Raw genomic sequence first — 14,837 nt, forward strand, 5'->3', positions numbered from 1 at the left:
TAGACCTATACAGTCCTACATTGGGATAAAATAATAATCATCGGTCTTTGTAAAGGTCACATTCTGTTGAGGTAGCCGATAGCAGCTAGGCTGGCTGAATCATATCATTGTCAGCTATTTGGGTATCTGGAAAGTGAGTGGGCGGGAATGGCCTTTTATTTTCCATATATTTTAAATATTAGTCATATGAATGCAGATGCATAATAAAGCAGGTAAACAAAGCCTAATTGCTATGAGTCAATATAAGGCATGATAGTTATCTTGTCGAGCGGTTGACTATCCATGCGGAGCTCCATGGGCTTTCATTAAACAACTGGATCACAAAATAATGAACAGGGATTACATGTATATTGGCATTACATATAATTCGTAATTTTCTTCATCATGCATCATCAACATCGTTGGGTATTATTATCAGCATTTTTATTATCACTCAATATAATATCATAATTATCTTAATTATTATTATTACAGTATAATTATAATTATCATCAGGTGCGGAGAGAAGAACTTTAAAACGGGGGCGAACTTGTCTGGAAAAAAAATGACAATTTACCTCCCCCCTGAAAAAAGGTCATCCCTCATTTTACGGGATGCTTCATGCTGCATTATGTAGATTTTCAATTTATGGGATGCACCAACATACTCATATCCCCCCATGTAGGTTCTAAAATTCGATCCGTGGAGGATCTACGGGGGGTGGGGAGGTTAGGGCCGGGGGTTACCCCCCCCCCCCCCCGGGTTGCCAAATAAATAAAAGTAATGACCTACATTTTGTAGCCAACCATAAATGACCTTCATTTTATGGTGAATCTTTTTTTTTGTTGCTTATATAAAAACAATTCTCGGTACCAAAATGCCCTTTATTTTGTTTACCAAAAAACTTTCAGAACCTATTCTTTTTTTATCTACACCTTACTTCACTATTTCTCAGCGCTAAAAGTAAAGTTATTTTTATATATAATATTATCATTATTATTACAATAATAATCATTATTATATCATTATTTTTATTATTAGTAGTATAGTAGTAGTAGTACTACTACTACTACTACCAGCTACTACCAACTACTACTTCTACTACTACTACTACTCCTACTACTACTCCTACTACTACTACTACTTCTACTGTACTACTTCTACTACTACTACGATACGACTACTACTACTACTACTATTAATACTACTGCTTATAATTCTACTATATTACTACTCCTACTACTACTACTTCTATACCACTACTACTACTACTACTACACGAATACTACTATACTACTACTAATACTACTACTATACTACTACTGCTACTACTACTACTATCATGACTATACTACTACTAATACTACTCCTGCTACTATCTACCACTACTACTATACTGCTATACTTTTACTTCTACAATTACTAGTACTCATGTTGCTGGTGCTGCTTCTGCTACTACTGTTATTATTATAATGCTCTCACTTTATTAATATTATCACCATCATCATTACTATATCATCTTAACCCTATTTAGGCCAGCCCCCCCCCCCAACGATTCGCGCAATACTTTTGCTGTGCGAAATTTTTTGACCACGCCATTCCATAAGATATTTGTAGGAATCATAGACAAGTCCATTATTGACCCTATAAAGTGGCATATTTCTACATCCCATAATTATGAAGAAGAGCCATCCAATATAATAATTATTATTATCTTTATTACCATCTATTATTATCTATTACTATTCATTAAACCATCCAAAATAAAACAATACTGAACAATAAGTCTCATATATAAGCCTGTTTGGAGAATTCATCAGATTTAGGAGCTTCGTATAATGCTCTGATGTTGCACAATAAAATCTTGCAGACCAAAATATGCATGTTAATGTACGGCTGATAGACCCTAATCATATAGCATACTTTATGATTATTTGATCAACTATTTACAAAAAGATCAAGAGATGACAGTTTAAAAACTACTCAAGAACAAACGAATCAGCATTTACATTTATCTCTTTATTTGCACATTGAACTTAGTTTTTTTTTTATTCCATACATTTTGTGTCATCAATGTATTTGCAAGCATCACACATTTATTACACACATATCAACTAAGATGAGATCCTTCATATACTTTATACAAGTACTCTTAGAACTTTTGAAAGGAAATATCTGTCAATATGTTCAAAGATATGCCTGCTGTATACACATAAGTTACACTGCACAGTCACAATCTATATGATTACAAAGGAATGCAGTCTTTGTTTTGGTTAACCAGTTAGAAAAGGCTAAAAGATAACAAGTTGTAGCAGTGTTCCTGACAACGTCAGGTGTGACATAATGAGCGTCTAATGAGCATCTAATGAGCTGAACAAGGTATTAGAGAGAAAAGTTGAACCAAATGCATATCAGATGGAAAAATAGACCTGTCTAATTCTACTGTCACCACTGAAGAAGATTTAGTAAGAAAATGCTATCTCAAAAGAGACTACTGGCACGGTCTATCACAACACTATCTGACATCCCTTGAAATGTGCATTCAAGTTTTTAGAAATTTTACTGTCAGAATATTTCAAAATTTACTGTTGGAAAGCAAATGATCCCATATTGAATGAATTGTCAATAGATGAAATTACTCATTAATATTCTGTGACAACATTTCTAAGACTCTTTATTCTTACTTTTAGTAAACATATATAGGTGAACTGATATCATAACTTATTAGGTAGTTTTTTTTAACCCAATGTTTGTAATAGGAAATTATTTCTTTGCCCTTCTGCTAACAGATGAATTACTCTTTACAAATGGCACAGATAAAACTACATATATAATGTATGTACATTCTTCTTTTCTAATGTCTAAATAATTAAGCATTTTCATTCCAGGCAAGTTGGAACATCACTCTACATCGAAAGCATAATCGATATCAAGCACATTTATTTGAATTGTGACATCTATCTTTATAGCTCTTTCTTTACATTACCTCATAAATAGGTTCTCTGCACACGATAAAGATTTTCAAGGCACAAAAATAAGAGTATAACACTAGAGCAACAAAATATCTTGAAGCCTTACAAAATACAGATGGACAGTTAATGACGTATATAATACTACCTCGTGTCACAGGAACACGGTCAGATATCCATGATGACCTCGGCCACACAGAAGTTATTATTTTTTCCAAATCACAATCATCAGACTCTTTGATTTTATCAATACACAGGTATGCTTTGCTTAAATTGACTGTAGTAGCAATTTCAGAAGTAATTATACTTTTTTATTAAGTGCACAGCACTGCAATAAATGCAAATCTTAAAACGGTTGGGGGCTCATTTTGCTGAGATCATGCTTAACAAAAGCAGACAGATATACAGATCCTCATTATGACTTCATATCTCTTCATTACTCTGATGTACAACCATGTAAGACCTGAGCATATGCATATTCCCCTTGTCTTTTTATTTTTCATTATCAGCAGAGAAATGTTTGTCTACAAAAGCGATTGCAGAATGTATACCATTAGTAAGTTGTACATTTTGTCCACTCCCTGTGTCATACGGTTTTGAGCGGGAACCACCAAGATGCAAAAGGTTACAAATGAATTCTTTAATGAGACGATGAGCTGTAATCATCTATTTTGTCAGAATGCTGATATTTGATCTAAAAAAAATAGCAACAGTGTGGCCAAGGCTCTTACAAAGCAGACATCACCATGAGTGACAACTGAGCTAATATTCACAAACATGCATTATAATGCCTTTTGACCTTTTCATCTGTGAAAACACATATACCTATATTTCAATCTTGTGAGAGGCAACACAATCATATCATAACATTTTCATGTGAATTTATTGTGTATGAAATTAACATTGACATCAATTCATTTTCAAAAGAGAAAACATGGTATGGTGTATAAGCCATGCGAATTCCTAATGTTTAACAATAATTGGTAAGCCCTAACCATTTAATGGTTATCATTTGAGATAAATCGTTTTCTGGAAAAGATGAATAGGGGTTTCTACTACAAAGCACATGATATCTACATTTGTAACAAGTTCATGAATGTAATGTTACTAAATATTACATCAGAGCACATTTTGAAAAGGATTATGAATGCTGATTCAAGGAACATAAACAGTAATTTACAATTTGTTTCTTTTAAGAGGAAGATAGGGACGCATAAATTGACTATCCGGCAGCATTTAAACCACAAATAAAACTATGAAGAAACCATAATACTGGATAGATGGAGTTCTATTAAGTGAAGAACTTGCTGACAATATCAATATTCAAAGTGCAGCAAAGATCATTACCTTCATATTCTACAATTGATTCTGTTATTGGCAAAGTTCAGAAAAAAAGATTCACCAAGAATTTAATTCAGACACAATTTGAGATGTTGAAATACTAGTATCACAAGTGCAAGAGATAGAGAGTGATCAATAACAAATCTTGATTTGCTTTGTGTATCTGTTTGACAATTAAAAATCACATTCATTTAACAATTGATGATTACAGCCATGCTATGAAGAGTTGACTTACATGAATTTTTACACAATGCAATGCCTGGCTTCAGATTGGATAGCAACTCCGTGTGTGAGAATTATCATACATGCAAGCATTATACGAACGGAGTACATTTCATTTCAATATGTAAATCATACTGCACTTACAATTTAAAATAATTGTCTATTATTGGAATATCAAAGAGCTCTTGGTTTATTCTTGAAGAGGTTCATCAGATTGGCTGGACATTGGGGATGAAATGAATTCTTTAATAGGCTGCCACATCCTATATTATGAAAACATTGTATGGGACAAATACAATTTATCAGCAATTTATCCTATTTTCTTGCAGTGTTGCAACATCTCTGGCCAAAGAGAGACGTCGGCTAAACCTACATAGTAGACAAAAGCTTCACTAAGTGATTGCCAAATCATTTTGATTGTGTAAAAAAGTTATCTTATTTCTAGTTCTTGGTACAGCTTGATTATAGATCGATTCCAAATGAAGAGATACATGTATGATATATAATTATTGATAAGGACTAAGGTTAAATTCACGATCTTTCGTTTATTTTGACACTTTTTGTGCGTAAGTATGCAGTAGATTTGTGTTCAATAACATACATATAGGAATGCAACCACACCATAAGACCACACTGCCTCCTTTTATGACAGATTTTATAACATACAAACACAAGTTTTTGATTCATATAACATCATTATAGTCAGGGCAGAGTTTTCCAACATCTTATGATTGCATAACCAATTCACAATTAAATACTTATTACTTGCTTTGTAAAATATTGATTTGGATTCCTGCTAAACTGTGCACTGTAACTGCTTCAGGAGAACACCAATATAATAAAATTTTCATATGATTTTTTTATATATGACGTGTAAAAGATTATTAGACCATTCTTTATATAAAGCCATACACTGACAATGCAAAGTTTGAAAATGCCAGTACCTTTCAAAATAAATTTCATTAAAATTTTAAAATTCATCTTTTCAACAATTTTGGGAAATCATACTTTTAAAACAATAACAGACATTGATTGAAGTCACAAACGCCACAGACAGCATACCGGTACTCTTTTAGAGACTGCTTTAACTACTAACACGGAAAGATTTCTTTTCAGTTTTATTCATTTGATACATTCTGTACACTTCAAATCAGTGAATGAGAAAGAGAGTATAAATCTCACAGCTAAAGTTTAGATTCCATCTCTATTTTAAGTAAAATCACACCTAACCTTGTATATCTATCACTATTCATCAATCAAGCTATCTCTTCACCCTACAAGAAATCATTCCAGTTATCAAATTCTTGCAAGTACATGTATGTATCTATCAATTATAATATACAATAAATCAGATAAATTCAATAATGTCTAATTTTCTTCTCTTAGTTTTTCTCGAATTTGTACATGTTCTATATATAGCTACATTCAATTAAATAATGGTCACCATCTAATTGTGTGCCACTTTGGTATGGGGTTTCCACGGAGACAAAACAACAATCAGTCAGTACGTGCACTAGTCATTGCACATCACGCCATATTTTGGTAGTGCTCACTCACGCTTCTTCACAAGATAGAGATTTAAACGTCTTGTCTTTCTTTTGCAAGAGAGAAAGTAATGTTCATATACGTGTGATGTTGGTTGATAATGTGTGCACTACATATTCAGTTCAAACTTATGAGCTTTCAAAGCAGCAACCATGGGGGAAAAACCCCAAAACAAATCAAGCATGTTGTCTCAAATAAATTCATCAGACAATCGACTGGTGAAATGCCCGACACTGCATTCACTGAACAGCAACAAAATCGGTAGATTAATGAATAAAAATTTGCAATATATTTTATCAGATTGTTCATTTGAACCCAATAAAAAAAATGGGCATCTCATTTGCAAAAGAAAAACAAAACCTTTGAAGTCTCCATTCTTTTAGTACATCATGAATAAGTGAGCTAGATATCTACAGTTTGTTTCACTAAGGTCAATCTGATTTGGGAAATTCTAGAAATAGGTCAAACAAGTCAGGAAATCTGATCATCCTCGTGGCGCTACCATTTTAAAAGGGAAACTGATGAATATGATTTTGACAAATTCTGTGGTCAGTTCTGGTGCGAATATATCAAAGAAATGTTCATCAAAATGTTTATCAGCTCCACATGAAAACTGGAAATCCACATGTTGTGTAATTTTCTTCTCCAAATCCAGGGATTTCGTGGCACTTATGATGCTACAAACTTGATGTTAGTGAAAAAACTGAAGCAGCTCAAGTCATTCCATTGTGCCATTGAAAAATAAAAGAGCTATGCTGGACTAATTCTGCTGCCATCTCATCAGGCAGGGATCATCTCAACTCGCTAAAAGTTTGTGCAATGGATGGAGGTACTGATGAAGGGATCGTCTCAGAAGTTTCCAGATTGCCGACGTGAAGAAAGGTTGTCGTGGCTTCCGACGCGACCACGAAGACTGAGTTGAATGGGTGCCGGTGATGACTGTAGGTATATGATCAAGAAGAAAAATTGTGAAATTGAACATCATTTCATTCAGACAAAATTATCCAGAACTCCAGAATAAAAAAATGATTATCTAGGGAGTGTTTCGAGTGTGTTTTATTTGACAGGAAAAACAGAGCTATGCTTCTTAGTCAATCAAAACAAGGGAATTGTTAGATCCAACAACATATCAGACAAAAAATGTTGATGAAACACTTTTGAGATTCAAACAAGATTTGATTTTTTAACATTCAGGGGCTCATGAAGTTAAGAGCAATTTGAATATGGCAACTCATATTACTCACTTAGTCATATTCAATTTATTACATCAAATACATTTTACACTACTACTACAAATCGGACGCATTCCAGAATGAATCAACATTGGCATGCCAAGCTTCGCGATCTGACGTGAGAGATGGTAAATCATGTAACAAATTATTTGTAGCCCTACATACGTAATCAACAAAATTTTAAATTTGATACACTTCATTAGTACTAAGTACATCATTTACCATTTTTGGGATGAGATTTTTAGAAAAACTTCATTAAAAAAAATACAATTTTTTTTTTGCATTTCATATATCATTCATTTATTGATAAAGTCATGCATAACTTGACTTACCTCATCATTCCCTCTACTGGGTAGAACTGACATAGAACTAGCTCTTTTCATGCTGGGAGGAAAAACGAAAAAAAAAATAATATTTAAAAAAATAAAGCACAAGAACAAATTAAATCACATAAAAATGCATATATTACTCAAATCTCAAGGTAACTTTATGTTTGTGACAAGTATTATCCATTATGTACATCTGAAATTATTATAGACTATTAAATGAATACTCCTATTAAGATGATTAGGAAAAATAACCTTCCTTATTTTTACTCTAAATTTCAAATTTTGAAAACTTTTCATTGGGAATATCCCATAGAAATATCCATATGAAAAATATCCACCTAGGTGATAAAAGTAATTTCAGAAAAAAAAATCATGACCTTTGTACATACATGTATACCTATCTGAATCAGGTTTAATCTGCCTATTAATTCTTATGTCGTTTTTTGTAGCTTTAGGGTGACTTTTTTTCATAATAAGTAATATACAAAGAATGATACTAAAGACTTATGATACTGCAAAAGTGGTTATTTTTGTGGCAAAAAATATATTTTACTCTTGAAAACTTTTTTTTGCAGAAAATTTTCATTTCTTCAAATTTTTGAATCAGTTCTTATATGAATATTACAACTTCAGTGGTAGCCTATGTATATTCATGTTTGCAAATTGAAATTGTAAAAGTCTGCTTTCACAAACTATCAACCTGGTAGAAACCTGGTATGCTTTGTGTATTTCAATAAAGGGGTAATCTGAATTTAGAGGGCTACTATTCAGAGATTAATGAATATTGTAACATAGATTGGCCAGAATACAAAAGAGCAACACCTCAATTGTTTTCTATTGATATCTTACTCGCAACCCTGACACCACAAATGTTTCAATAAATTGATGTTGAAGATGAATTTTTAATTCAAATTTTTTTCTGGCAAGAAAAACTGAGCTGAAACCTTCACGGATGCCTCGGCTGAGTAATTTAGATTTGTCACTGAACTGAGGATTATGTTAATGAATGTAACGCTAAAAGGCTTGCTTTTTCTGACTGACTGGTCAGCTCCACACACTTCATCCACTTTACAGAAACATGGGATATTGGAATCTACACCTGTTGGCTTTCACATTAAGCTATTTAGTCATACACTATGTAGTGTTTGAGGTACAAGTATGATATTTATATTGAATATTAAACCAGATAAGGAGTTGCTTCTTTCATATTCTGGTAAATTCGAATTGTTCTATTCAACAATCTGTGAATGTTAGCCCCCTAAATTTGGTTGACCTTTATATGCACTGTAAATGTATATGAAATATATGATGCCCAGTATACTTTAAAGGAAATATAAAATAAACTATGAAAATGAATCAAGACTAAAATGTGTATATCATAAAATCCAGAACTAGACGCCTGATGTGATGGCACCGGAGCAACATTTTGAGATTATTTTTTTGTAAATATTATTGAAATATTCACCAAAGATGGGGATTTTATCATGAAATCTATTTGTACAATGATGTATAAATCGTAATCTTGTGCAAGTAAAAAAAAAAATGTAAAAAAAAAATTGGGAGTTTACTCTTGTGAATACATGTATACATGTATCAATGATGAACTTGCTGTACACAAAACCAGAAAAAATGTAAAGTGTATGGCGCACCAAATTGGATGGGTTAGCATAAATATGTGGGAATAAGCAATTGATCTGTTAAAATGTAAATATTATATGAGGATACAGATGTATATGGTTCCTAATTTCATTTGTAATGTGCATGATGAAATAGATGACGTATTAATGAAAATATTCAAATGATGGACCGTGTGATAAGGAGATAGAGATTATGAAAGGATAACATTAATCCTTTCCTTCTTACAAAAAAAAATACATCATACTGTAGGTATTTCTCTCACAATAATTTTAAAATAAAATGGAAAAACCCCTCTATTAAAATATACTGGACAATTTATTGATGGTTGGTTTGGAAAGAATTATAACAATATATTCATGAATCTAGATTGCAAATATTATCAACATATGCAACAGTCTAAAATTGTTTTACTTAATGAATTAACAAAAAATGAATGAATGAGGTTAAGAACATATAGATACTAAAAAATAAAGGATTCCGTCAAAAAGGAAAAACGACTTCACATGTCATTACATCGTACATTTACATGTATATAAAATACATGGTAAGCAAATAAGGCAATATAAAGGCATGAAAAGGGATATAATTTGTCGATAAGTACTATATCTCATGATAAATAATTTGTCAAGTCATGAAATCATAATGGTGCATGCTATATAACATATGCATCAATAAGCCATACAGGGTTCATATCAGATTTATTGAAATGAATGTGCTATCTCTGGAATATCAATCCCCCTCAAATTTTTAATCTAATTTTTAAGTACATGTGTATCTTTGTAGTGGTACTTCATCACCTATTAATCAAACCAACCTCATCACATCAAATATAAAAATCTTTAATCAAACTTTTTTAAAATCTCATCTGACATAATTTCCTTACGTTTATTCATATAGAACTATATATGTTCCTTTACCGTTCTTAAAGCTCTTCCTAAGAGCCATAGACACAATGCCATACAAGTTTGTTTTTTTCTAGAAAAATAACAGCCTAAGTTTTGTATTAAGCACTCACACTGCTGCATTTTTTTCTACTCTATTTCAGCTTGATATTCGTAATTGGTTTTTAACAGTTAACATGCAAATCTGTTGTAAACCATTACAGACTGCAGAAAGATTATATATCATGTTTGCAATTGTGCTAATGGCAGTGCCACAAGACACGTCAAAGCAGTGATTACACAGCTTTTTGGGGCAGTGTTAACACACCAACAATAATCTGTCACTATAGAATAAGGAATGGGAGGGATATTGGTTTCACTGGCAAAGAGTACAGTTGATCAGCTTTTTAATGGTTACCACAGTGCTTTGTTAATGTCTAATCTTTGATAATAAGGATATGGCAACAAGTTAACAATAAATCTACTAAACGCATGTTCTCTATCATCGCTGGGACCATTTCTTGTACAAACAAAATATCACAATCAAAGTAAAATCACAAAATGCATCAATTGAAATGAGAAGAAAATACAAATATCGACAAGTTCACAAAATCCTCAAGGAAATTCTTCACAACCATGCGGGAACAAGACATAAGACAAGGGTTCATGCACGGTGGAGTGGGGAAGAGATGCGTTGCACAGAGGTAGGCGAGTGTCTTACGTACATATACCTCTACGGGGACGGAGAGACTTCTACACACCTCTATTCCATTACTTCTAAGGAAACTGGCCAACCAACGTGAGGAACAAAGAAGGACAAAGATAAGACAAAGATATCAAGAAGATCAGGAGTGTCAGTGAGGATCATGGCAAACAAGATTCACATCATTAAATAGATTTATTTTCTTTTTAATATTCATCTTTTAAAATCTCCTTTATATACATTCATCCTAGTTCTCCATGTTCCAGCAAGCTTTCATGTTTATAGTGCACATTCCATAGCAATCATCATTTACACATGCAAATTTTGCTAACGTAATTTGATATCCGAAAAGACATAACTCTGAATAATCTGGTTCCAAGATTCAATGTATATTTTGGAGAAAAAAAAATCAACAATCCAATTCATTGCCATGATGCAAGCAATTATATGCAAAGGCTTTATACCTTCAATGTATCTATGAAAAATATTGGGGGAAAAACGGATAAAAAATTCTTTTGAGAGGGGCCAACTGGGAATGTTTTCCAAAATTTCAATAATTAACTCCCTTGAAATTTAATATGTGGTCATATATGCTCAAAATAAACTACAAAATTTGTAATTCAGTATATCTTGCAAGTCTTCAAACTGCCTTAGTTAGACTTATCAACAATTTGAATATTCATAAATATAAGAATGCATTAGAAATCTGGATATTCACCGTCGTCACATTTGTTAGGATAAAACATGTAGTTGAAATTAAGAGATACAATTCCACTCACTTTCATTTCAAATGTTTGAAGAAAAATTTTGCTGAAAAGAATTAAAATGAACCTCTTTTAAAATGCGTTTTCAATCACTTGAAAACAAATGTCGAAGAAGCAAATATAGTAATTGAGCTTAAATCATCAAAAATTTGACAACCTACCTGATTTGCAATTTTACCTCAATAAGGTGTTGTAAAGAAGACCTAAATAGTTATCTACAAAGAAATTCGTAATTTTTACAAAATGAATTATCTTTTCAGATATGTTTTGAAAGTTCATATAAGCCCAAATTTTCTGCTGTCATTGCATTTTAAGAAATGACCTTGTTTATCTCTGAAATTTTGAAGAAATCTCTGGGTAATAAATGAGAATATTTTTTGCATTTCGTTTATTGAAATATATAAACAGTCCAGTTTGGCCCTCTCAAGACATGCGAGATTCAAGGAAATTGAAAAGAATCGAGAAGTGCATAACTGAACATGCAAACGAGCAACACAATAGATGATGCTTTATAACATGAAAATGAAGGTCTGGGGCTCAGGAAAGACAGCAACATCCTATTTCATGCAACATTGCCTCCAACTTGTTGTGGGTAGTCGTCAGTAATTACAGGGTCACATTGGCTGACTCCAACAAAAGTCCTGTAAAACAACAACTAGGGGTGCAACACGGTGGTGAGAAATATCATTAGCTAACGGAGATGTGAATAAAATTACACTAATGATACATAATGTGTTTAGAACCATACGGACATTAAACCGTATCCATTTGGATGTAAGATTAACGCCCTTTTGGCTGTGACTGACAACACAGAAAAGTGATAGACAACAGTAAATTTACAAACATAACATTGACAAGTTATGAGAGTGCTGAAGAGGGTAGAAATTTTGAGTCTCTTGCAATTAAACATAAATTTAGAAGCAAGAATTCCAACACCCACAAAGGCAATTTTTTTGTTCATTGAACGGACGAGGTTAACAACATGATATGAAAACTAAAAAGCAAAGAGAGAACTTAGCACCAAATTGAAGCAACATAGTAAAGACATATAAAGCACTGTGGAACCATTAATGGTGTTATAGAAGCTGATCAAAACGTAATTATAAAAGAACCAATAACATCACAATGGAGTTAAATACAACTGTAATCAAATGAAAACTCTCCATATAAACAATTGTTTTGCTTTGTTTACACAGACTGGCACAACAACTTTATATCTTTAGCTAACCAAAATACATATATATGTAATCAAGCTTATTGGATTACAATGTCATCATGTTCCACTTGAAATTATGTTGGTTAATAAAATTATTGGCAATTAGTATTGTGTAAAAAATATTAGAAGAATTTGAGAAAAAGTGAAGAATCCTGAAAGCATGATGATTCACATCAATTTGTATTTCAAAGGGCCTAAAGATCTGACTGTAATTCATAGAAGTTGTGAAAAATATCTGTTTTAAAACTGTGGACATTTTTTAATCATGAAATAATTTGAATGTTCATTTAAAAGTCTACTAAACCCTGTTCTCTAATGTTAAAATATTCATAATTTTGATATCGCAATGACTTTCCTTTTTGAAAATGTGTAAAATATTGATGTAATTTCTATGTTTAGATGTATAAATATTCTGTATATATCTTAAATCTGTGAAATGTTGGGGTTTTTTAATGTAGTACTACTAGCGACGATTGTATAAAGTAGTTCAAATATCTATCAAACTGATTGCTGATGAACAGGGATATACATCAAACTACTTCAAATATAGAATCAACATCATTGTGTATGTATTTGCCGTGTACAACAAATTCCACAGAAAAATAAACAATTACAAGCTCACGAGGTTGATAATTGAACAATAAAACAAAAAACAGCTATAATCATAGGAAATCAAAGGAAAAGAGTAATGTCACATTTCTTGAAACAAAGCAAAATAATATACAGAAACAGTTTGGGAGCTTGAGTGGAGTTTTAGGAAACAATGATGATCGAAGCATTAATTATGCTAATAAACAATAGTTGATTTGAGAGAGCCAATATAATCAAGCAGAAGAGAGTAAGTATTTGGCCACAAATATCATTATGACAATATACACTGTTCCAAATAGTAGACATATTGGCTTCTTTTGATTTCCCTAGAGTTGTTTCTTTATTTACTTGAAATTATAACTACTGTTTTAAGATCTGCATCCATGAATTCCTTGATGAAATGAGTGAACTTTTTATAATTCCAAGTTTATGTGTATTTTACAATTTATTTTTATTTTAGTTTCAAATACTTTGCCACATAAAAATGGTTTACTTGGCTAAACTTAGTAAAGTTCCTATTCTTATCAAACTTCCCACAACGAGGAATAGATATAGGCCAACAGGTCACAAAATAAATAGTTTCAATAGATATATTTTCAGCACAACAATGAGAACAATGACTGTTTCGATAATAGAATACATGCAATGCTTGTGCTAACAGCAAAGCAAACAAGACCATTGAATGCTAGGTCAGAGTTATTTCAAGACGGCTGGCTAGGTTTCCTTCATATTTCCCAGTAAGTCTATTCCTAGGATACGCATGCCTTACTCAATGATAGAGGGCATCATATTGATCATGGAAAGTTACAAAGATTGTATGCGTCCCCACAGGCGGACAAGGCACTTTACGTCAAAACCAGCTGATAAGACCAGACTCACCCACTTTTCACCATATCCATTAAACCATCAAAAATGTCAGACCTTTGAGGTTTTAAGATTGTAAAAGAGGAACGTAGGGGAAAACGTAATAATGTCTGTATTCAAAGTTAACTACATATATTCCAACAATTTTCTCAGTCTTTTAGGAAAATGTTGATGTAATTACTTTCTTCTGATCTATACTCCAACTTTCTGCACATTACTCATCACAACTCTGAAATGACTCTCTTCTTGTCTTCTTTAATTCTGCATTTTGGTTGTCTATGAGTGTTTAATGATTACATCGATTCTGTTATAAGCTTCTTTCAAAAGTTGTTTTTAATTTCTCTCATTCATGAACACAATTATTGTAGTTTCAGGTGTTGCAATTATATCTATGAAGTAAAAAATATAGGACAGGCTTTTCAGTCAACCACTCTGGAGCTCTTCCCACAAAAAAATGAAATCATTCCCCAGGGACCTACTTCACATTCTCATTTCTAATTTGGAGATCAAAGTTATATTTCAATGGAACATTGAGAGAAGCCTCCATACAAATAAAAAAAATA

At 32.3% G+C, this 14,837-nt stretch overlaps 1 protein-coding gene across 10 annotated transcripts in view; it reads right to left on the reverse strand.

Moving 5' to 3' along the window:
• Nucleotides 1-1,977: 1,977 nt before the first annotated feature.
• The window catches only part of LOC129264720 (kinesin light chain), a 48,870-nt gene continuing 36,010 nt past the window's right edge, over nt 1,978-14,837 (reverse strand). For 3 of the 10 annotated variants that reach the window (XM_054902652.2, XM_054902644.2, XM_064102283.1), the window contains 3 exons: nt 14,290-14,331; nt 7,621-7,672; nt 1,978-6,995 (listed from right to left, as the gene is read on the reverse strand). In XM_054902652.2, coding sequence (XP_054758627.2) covers nt 6,906-6,995; nt 7,621-7,672; nt 14,290-14,331 — 184 coding nt within the window. In that variant the 3' untranslated portion in view covers nt 1,978-6,905. Of the gene's footprint in view, nt 6,996-7,620; nt 7,673-10,861; nt 10,923-14,289; nt 14,332-14,837 lie in introns of all 10 variants that reach the window. The other 7 variants (XM_054902654.2, XM_054902648.2, XM_054902646.2 and 4 more) reach the window with 3 other exon arrangements.

Source organism: Lytechinus pictus, chromosome 7 (assembly GCF_037042905.1).
Source record: "Lytechinus pictus isolate F3 Inbred chromosome 7, Lp3.0, whole genome shotgun sequence".
NCBI classification, from domain to species: Eukaryota; Metazoa; Echinodermata; class Echinoidea; order Temnopleuroida; family Toxopneustidae; genus Lytechinus; species Lytechinus pictus.